We start from the raw sequence: 8,789 nt of genomic DNA on the forward strand, positions 1-8,789 counted from the left end.
CATTTCCAGTCAAAGACATCAGAGTACTAAACAGAAGCCAGGACTCAGCTGCTCCCATCATGTTATTCTACTCCAGGGTGCTCTGGGAACTTCAAAGACCTGAACCTGCTCACACTAAGTCCCAGGCTACTGTGTGCTGTGCGCCAGAGCTAGAGGACAAGGTCTGCCTGTAGTGCCTCTGTATCTGTACATTTAGAAAAACCAGAAAGGGCAAATAAAAGTAGGATTTGTTTTTCTTCTCCAAACATGTCAGTGAGTTTCAGGTGATCCTTCAAGCTCCAAGACAAACATTTGGAACAACTTAGATAACATGATGGAGATGCTTGCTTCATGTGAGGTGTACAGGATCCAGCTGCTCCTTCCAGCTTTATGGGTAGAGGGATACTCTGCAAGGTCAGCTCTGGAAGGTCACTGGCCCTCCTCTCCCCCAGTCACATACAAGGAGGACTGTGTCCCTCCCTGGGCCTACTAGTGTCTTAGAAAAAAAACCCAGGCCCACCCAGAACCAAGACAGACCTGAGCCCTCTTCTGTCCCCCAAGAGACCTCACTCATGGTGAAGGAAGAAGTAGTCACTTCAGCAATGTGCTTGAAATTCACTCAAATGCCCAATGCAGGCCCCAGTGTGAGCTCTGCCCTTGCTGAAACCCTCAGAGGCACTATGAAATGAACATCTTTCTCTGTTGTCTTTGTTTTCAAATCCACCCCACTTGGGTGACTCCACTTCTGCTTATGGCACCTTCTCAGCACGTCCTAGTCCAGCCTTTTCAGACTGCCTTATGCTGGAGTCCAGCCTGAGCTGCACCACACTGGGAAGCCTGGTGTGATCAGCACAGCTGGGCGGACCCACCCACAGCCTAGTGCGGGTGTCGGGGGCCATTGCTTCTTGTGCTGCTGTTGACTTTTTGTGCGAGCTAGTTTCAGTCCTCAATTGAATACAAGCCTCCTAGGGATGGGGAATATGTGCTGTGTGTGTCAGTGTGTCCAGAGAATGACTCATAGGGCACCAAGTATAATCTCAGTCCAGGAGGCACAAGTATCTTGTGTATACATATATATACACATATATACACACACACATACATATATATACACACACACGTATATATATACATATATATCTCTATATATCTCTATATATTTTCTAGGATTAGTCATATAGAATATGCGTATTATACATTCCTTAGAGTATACAGTTAATATACTACTCAGTTTGCATAAAATGCCACAGGGCTTATAAAAATCAGTAGCGAGAAAGATGGCTTCTCAGAGATACATGCTTCTACATCAAGAGGACAGGAACGATAAAGAAAGTTTTCACATCTGATCTTCCAAACTCAAAGATGTGGGTGTACAGAAATGCTGGGACAGAACCCGTATGTTTCTCTGGAAGGGTCACTAGGTCACACTCCCTCTCCCTCACCCAACACTGGTCCAAAAGAACTGTGGCTCAATCTTATTTCTGCAGGCACAGGTGTACCTTCTGCCCAACATATACAAAGCCAGGCTCAGGCAGGGCAGGGGTGTATCAGCAGGTGCTTCTTCCCCCAACCTACCTATTTAGGTGCCCAAATGTCAATAAAGTAATATATTTCAAAGAAGGAGGGTGGGTGACTGGGTTATCTGGAGTACTTGATGGTGATAATGTTGGAAGAAGAGCGATAGAAGTTAGTGAAGCCTCTACAAATCCTGGCCAAGGACTCAGACCCTGGAGGTCCATCCAGCACTTCCACGTACTCTTTGCCACAGGTGAGTTTGCTAGGTCAGAGGAAAAGGGAAACATCAGCATTTGGATTTGTCCTCCAGCTAGACTGCCACCTCCCTTCACCAATGACCCCACACTGGATCCCAACAGCTTTGCTTGTGATAAGTGCAAGGACGAATGAGAACAAGGGAAGGAAAGTTCATCAGTTCTTCAACAATGCAGGCAGGGCCCTGAGCATCCCCTCCATCTTCCCAGAAACCTTCCCCTCCACCAGGGCAGCAGGCAGCTTCCCAGTCTCATGGTTTCTGTGTCACCCAGGAAGCCCAGCCCATGGCCCTAGGATTCCAACCCAGGAATTTTAGTCAAAGCAACAGCTGTGTTTCAAATTCCCCAAACAGTGAATGCAGCAGCACAGTGGTGTGTTTCCTTAAACCGCAACCTCTGTGTCAGGACAAAAATCACCAGAAATGAGTGTGTGAACACCACTCCCTGGTTTCTGCCTTCCTCTCCCCTGACAGATGGCACAGGAAGAGGTGAAGCATGAACCCTCTCCCAGCACAAGCTTGACCTTGCTTACTCATGGCAGAGGGGAGAGGCATCTCTATCTCCATCCTGTGAGAGACAAACTGCACACGGGAGCTCTCAGTCCCCGGAGGCCTCCCCACTTCCCTCTCCTCTCTGTGCTTTTCCAGTCCTTATCTCCACCCATCATCCTCTGCCCCCAGCAGGTCTTGGTTTCACAGGAGAAGGCCTGGAGCCTCTCTGGGGTATAACAAGACAACAAGGGACACCCCACCAGGATACACACAGCTGACTTTATACTAGTTTTGTTCTTGGCCCCACCTGAGTCCCTCCTTGATGGACAGTCAGATCCAAAATCAACTTTGAAAAGGACAAAAGGACAACATGGGGAACTGTCCAGAGCTGCCCATCCCTCTGGCCCTGGGGAAATTATGACACAGGAAGTGCACAACTATTTCATTCCAGCTTCCTCCTCAACCTTCTTCTCTCCTTGTTTCCTCATCTGGGTCTCCTTGGCCACTCATCCTTTTTTGAATCCCTGAGCCTCAGGTTGGGTAGATTGTTTAAGCCTTGTATTTGATGCAGCTGTCTCTAAGTGTCCTTTATCCCAAAAACTCCTGCATAACCTAGTGGGATTCTGAACCCATAGGCTGCCTGGAGGGGACAGGACCTCTGGGTTACACAGATTTCACCATCTGTCTCATCCACCATTGTGGGCTGTGTTTGGCTTAGTCTAGACTTGATGGAAATGTGGCTCCTATGCTGAAATCCATGAACAGTGCCCTGGGATAGCAATGCACTAACTCAGGCTGCATTGGAAATGCCTTCTGTGGCTTTATCACTTCATTCATTTGTTCATTCATTCAAGAAAAATACCTGCAATCCAAAGATAGACTCCTAATAAACACAACGAAGTCATACGCAAGAGTAACATTGCACTATAAACTCAGTGTAGAGCTTTCCAGGGGTACTATGTAAGTGCCTGTGAGAAAAAGACCTGTGCTCCCTGCAGAGTCAGGAAAGGGGTTTTATTGTTATGGAGGTTGTTGCTCTTGAGCTAACTCATGAAATACAACATGAAAACCCTTTGCAGAGGGCAGATGAGTCTGGCAGGGACTGAAGGCAGAGGATTCCAGGCAGAGGGCAGGTGTGAGCAAAGGCAAGGACCTTCTGGACTCAGGTGTGTTCAGGAAACTCAGTGTAGCGGCTCAGCTTATAGAGGGGTCCAGAGAGGAGAAGTGATCAAAAGTGAGCAGAGAACAGAAGCCAGTTCTGAAGAATGTGCAAGGCAAAACAAGAAGATAAATTTTATTTGGAGAACAAGGAGCCAGTGAAAAGCTTTCAACAGGAAGTGAAAATGCAGTCCAACTGTGTGTCAAATGGCTGTCATGGATAGGTGGAGGGCAAACCATAAGAGGTCAAGATGAGATCTTTCCTAGAAATAACAACAACATCATCAAAGAAAACTCACAACCCAATACTCACCTGAGGTCTTGAATGGCCACCATGGGTATCTCCCCGGGGTTGTACTCAATGACCCAGACACATTCAGTTTTCGGCCCAACATAGTTGTTGATCCTGCCATAGTCATCCATGTAGTGGCCCCCACAGTCACTGGGTGCTACAAGAGGAGAAATGGGGCTCAGGCATTGCAAGGATGCTCTTGGCCCGGGATTGGCTCATGCCATTCCCTGGGCCCCTGACATTACTGATTCTCAAAACCTCCCATCATTGGGAAGAAAGTGTAACCTTAATGGCCCAGTCTGATGGCTCCACAAACAAGGTGGGCTTTTTGGTTTTAGTCTATTCAGAGATTATGAGGGGACCCACAAGCATTTTAAAGTACGATTTATTTATGATGAGTGGGAAATAGAGGAACTTAACTCCGCTTATTAAAATTTACTTTCTCACCAATCATATTGCCTGATTGGTGAGCAGAAAATCAGCACAAACATTTTCTTTCCATATCTTTTCTTAGGGCAGGTCAGACAAATAACAAATAGGCAGTGCTCCTGCCCCCATAGTAGCCCAATCCCTGAACAAATGAGAATCCATCTCCTCGAGGTTCAATTATACCTCCAGCTCCGAAAGTGTGACTGAGGATGAAAAGAGCACCTTGCTTGAATGGTCAAATGTGTTTTGGTTTCTAAAGCACTTATCCTGTGCCCAGCAACTGGTTAAGCTCTAGATAATCCACCAATCAATCAACAAGCCACCCTGCATCACAAGAAAACTGCTCCTCCCTCTAGCCTGCATCCTCATGGAGAAGCTTGAAGGAGGAGGGAAGGGCTGCAGCATGGAGAAGGCAGGTTAGAGGGAGGAGCAGTTTTCTGACACCAAGGATAGACCAGCTGCTCAGATCTCCAGACTCCAAGTGTTTAGAGGAGGCTCCCATCCTCCAGGGACACAGGCTCTGTGGAGTGGTGGCTCCTTTCCCTTCCCAGCAGGCTGGTTAGACAGGAGGGCTGAAGCAGAAAAGGCTTCCTGGGGCTTGGAGGTGTTGAGGGGAGTTGGGAGGAGGCTCATGAGGGGAGCACTGAGAGGGTGGGAGGAGGAATTAGGGATTATGAAGGCCGAATCCAATTATCAGGTACAGAAATACCAAGTTCTTTTGGACAAGAATTGTCCCTGGTACATGCCCTTCTCATTGATCCATTTGGAGTTCAACCCCAAAACACAATGTCTCTGTGTGAGGCAAGAGAAAGAGGGAAACAGTCTTGTCTGCATTTACCTGCGGCATATGGAGCTGTAACAGTCATGGCTGAAAGACAAAAAAAAAAAAAAAAAAGAAAGAAAGAAAAAGAAAATCTGAATTTACTGATGGGTGAAAGCAGAAGAAAGGAAAATGACCACACTGTGAAGAGGAGCTTTAGTGCAAAGGGATGGAGCTGAGCAGGAAGAGGGGATGGCGTCACTGTCCCCATTTCTGGGAGCAGCCCTGGGTCACCCAGAAAGAATGGAAGGGAGGAACGGCTCTCAGCATTCACAGTTTCACAAACCAGCTCACCCACAGCATTCTTCTTGCTTTTCTGATTCCACTTGATTAAAGTTCAATCGTCTCACTCTGGAGCCATAGTCAGAAATGACTGCTCTGATAGGGTGGTCAGCTTGTCCTAAATTATCTGAGACATTCCTGATTTTTTAGCTAAAGGTCTCATGTCACAGAAAACTCCACTTTCCTGGGAAAAAATAAAAGTCAGCTACCTTAACTCTGATATAAACATTTCTCCTTGTAAATTCTATAATAAAATCAGTGATTAATTTGATTTTGAAATAAATATGTTGACTATAATTTTTAAGTGAATTTCCAACTCAAATACCAGCTTACAGCTTACAGCTTCCATCAAAATTACGGCTACACTGAGGCCTTAGGGCCACTGGTCATAGGAACCCTGAGAGCTTGGTGGAAAAACTTAAACTCACTATAGCCCTAATGTAGATGGAAGATGTAAGCTGGTATCTCGATGAAAATTATTTTCATCTAGATTCTTAGTCATCTTTGTTTATGGAAATTTCACTATTCAGGGACCTGAGATAAATACCTAGATCCAAGCGAGCCCTGCATGCAATCCTATGCATCCCGCAGTGCACATGACACTGGGCTCGTGTCAGGGGATGGTCTGGTGGGCAGGCACATGGGTTCAGAATCAAACGGCCCTGGTCAACTACCCTAGCAGCCTAGAGCTGAACGGCTTTGGACAAAGTTTTTACTCTCCCTAAGCCTCAGTCACTCATCTATACAATGGGCATCTTGATTTTAACTACCTTATAGGATGAAACTGGGCGCACGATCCCATGGCCCAATACCCAGCACAGGGTAGCCTGGCACACACCCCATCTGTCACTCTGAAGCTTTCCAGACTGTTGCTTCGTTTACCAAATTAGATGATGTTTCTTTACTCAGTAAACGAGCAATCCTTATAATGCAACAGAAAGCTCTACACTATAAACTCAGTGTATTCTGACAAGAAATTCAACCAGGACATCTTTTTCCCACCCAGCATACCCAATGTGTCCTGGAAGCAACTGACCCCAAGCCCAGCTCCTTTTCCCTTTTTTTAAGATTTAAAATATATAGATGTATTTTAAATTCAACCAGGATTCCTGGGCCTGAGACTATATGAGCCTTTGGGGTGCAAAGAAGAGTCTCCCCACAGCCGGGGCCTCTGTCAATTTGGCTCCTGAAGAAATAAACCATGATTCTCCAGAAAGCAGATCTCAAGTGCAAATCCTGACCATGCCTGTCATATTGAGTGACATTTCTGTACTGTAACCCCGTCTACCTTAAATTATTTTCATCTAGATTCTTAGGTAAGGGCCTTGAGGGATGGGGAAGAAACTGCCTCTTAACAATCACTGACTACACAACCTCCCAGGCTGTGAGGCTAATGATCACTTCAGGGAGCTTTAGTAATAAACCTGTCTCAATTTGCTTGAGTGGAATCTTTTCCTTCACTGACTCCTCACAACAGCCCTGTTGAGACACCCCGATTCTACAGCTGAGGTTGGGTGACTTGGCCAAGCCTACACAGCACTCAACAGTTTCTGCGTTTAAGCTCAGTACCTCTGCCTCTTTTTCATCAAGTTGTCTTTGTGTCTCCTGACTTCACCAAGGACAAGGAAACCAAATGTCAAGCGTATTAAGTTTTTCCACCAAGCTCTCAGGGTTCCTATGACCAGTGGCCCTAAGGCCTCACTGTAGCCCTAATTTAGACAGAAGCTGTGAGCTGGCACCTGAGTTGGAAATGTAGATGAGCATCTGAAGCTTTAGCCAGAGGAGAGCACGTAGAGCTGGGGCCTACAGTGAGGCTGAACTTTGCAGGAATCCTGGCAGGGGAGGAGAGCTCCCGGCGATGAGCAGCCCCTGACGGGAGTGTGCAGTCAGCAAAGCGGAGCAGCAGCGCAGGAGAAATGGGCAAGGCTAGACAGACTGGGCAAGGGCAAGAGAGGAGAGAGAAGTGAGGAGAGTGGGAAACAAGAAGGTCAGGAAGGAAAGGGGAGACAAAGAGGAGGATACAAAGAAAGAAGGTGGGAAATGAGGGAAACAGAGAGCCAGGGGGAAGAGACAGAGACAGAGAGCTCTCCCTGAAGAAACTGATACCCTCTTGCTTTTCTGCCTGCATTTAAAATCAGTCGGCCAATCCTAGTGCATTTGACGCAATTCCCAGGGCCCAGCCCTCTAGAGGGCAAGTGACTCCCCCTCTTCCAGGCATTTCCAGCCGGTGTTGGGAGCTGCTGATTATTGCTGCTCCTGAAGTTGCTGCAGCTGCCATGTGAACCCACTGGGCAGATGCAGAGCTCCCTCCTGCTGTGGACCCCCCAGGGGCCACAGCTACCCCCTCAGAAGACCCCAGTCACATTTCATGCAGGGCACCCTCACCAAGACACCCCCTTCAGCAGACCACCTGGAAAACCTCCGAAGCAATTCTCTCAGCTGCTTCTGGGTGAGCCTTGCAGAGTCTCAGCATAAGTTGCTTAAGGCAGGAAGGAAGGTCACTGAACACATCAAGACAGGGAATTCAGGAGCCCAGAAATATTTAAAAATCACGATGGCATCAGCACAGTGACATAGATATTTTCCCATTTGTCTCTTCCTCCACCAGCACTAAGGGGAAAGTGAAACATTTTGTATGGAAGAGAGTATCTTTCAGCTAATCAGCCATGGGCTTCCTCCTTGGCAATAAGCAAATTAAAAAATCTCTGCAGCTGAAAAGGAAAATAGTGTGAGGCCCAGGAGAAAGGGCCTGGGGACATGTGTTACCTGTACTGCACAGCAGGGCCCAAGCAAAGGCTCTGGCCAGCCTCATCCTCAGCAGGACTTGGCACCAACCTCAGGAGTGAGCTCAGCTCTGGTGGCTTGGGTTATATAGAAACACCTGTGAAATCTGATCTTCTCCCTCCCACCTGGAGCCAAGATTGGCCAAGCTGTAGGATCACTGGGGTGGTCTAGAGAGGGAGGAGGGAGGTGTGGCTAGATGCTAATCAACACTGATCTTTCTCAGCCAGGTTCCAGGTTTTACCTAGGCAGAGATATAATGGCCAGGCGCTCCTTTCCTCTCCAGGCAGGCTCAGGGGAAGCATCACAAGCTGGTCTCAATTTGTGATCTCCTACCTGGGCAGCCCTCTTTCTTTGGGCTAACTGGTAGCACTTGCAGCTGTATTATGTTGCAGAAGCCTCATAATACCCAAGAGGTGAGGCAGGCCAGGGGTCCTTGGAAAGCTGAAGATACCAGACCCAGAGAAAACCAGGAGACTTTCCCAAAGTCACAGGGCATCAGGGGCAGAAGTAGGGTGTGGTCCCAAACCCCTGACTGCCCATCTCTCCCACAGACCTCTCTGTGTCACTGGAGAGCAAAGGCATGAAATCAGGCCCTTGAGCGGCTCAAGGTGTGAGTGGGCTACAGTGGGGCCACTGCAGGGGGAGGCCCACCCATGTGGGAATGTCCAGGTGGATGGCATGAGTACCTGTGTCTACATGTGTCATACAAGGAGCCACATGGCTCAGTCCCAGGGGCAGGATCATGGTTAAAAGAGGTTTCTGAGGAAAGTGGGCTGGCAATTTGT

At 47.8% G+C, this 8,789-nt stretch overlaps 1 protein-coding gene across 1 annotated transcript; it reads right to left on the reverse strand.

The window, feature by feature from the left end:
- Nucleotides 1–1,617: 1,617 nt before the first annotated feature.
- Nucleotides 1,618–8,032, reverse strand: SPADH (spermadhesin family member). The gene is made up of 4 exons (XM_064373770.1): nt 7,987–8,032; nt 4,957–4,986; nt 3,711–3,846; nt 1,618–1,756 (listed from the first exon to the last, which is right to left on the reverse strand). The coding sequence occupies exons 1-4, from the start codon at nt 8,030–8,032 to the stop codon at nt 1,618–1,620; spliced, it is 351 nt and encodes a 116-aa protein (XP_064229840.1).
- Between the last annotated feature and the right edge of the window lie 757 nt (nt 8,033–8,789).

This window comes from Aotus nancymaae, unplaced genomic scaffold (genome assembly GCF_030222135.1).
Source record: "Aotus nancymaae isolate 86718 unplaced genomic scaffold, 86718_ANA_hifiasm-v0.15.2.pri h1tg000010l, whole genome shotgun sequence".
Classification (NCBI taxonomy): Eukaryota; Metazoa; Chordata; class Mammalia; order Primates; family Aotidae; genus Aotus; species Aotus nancymaae.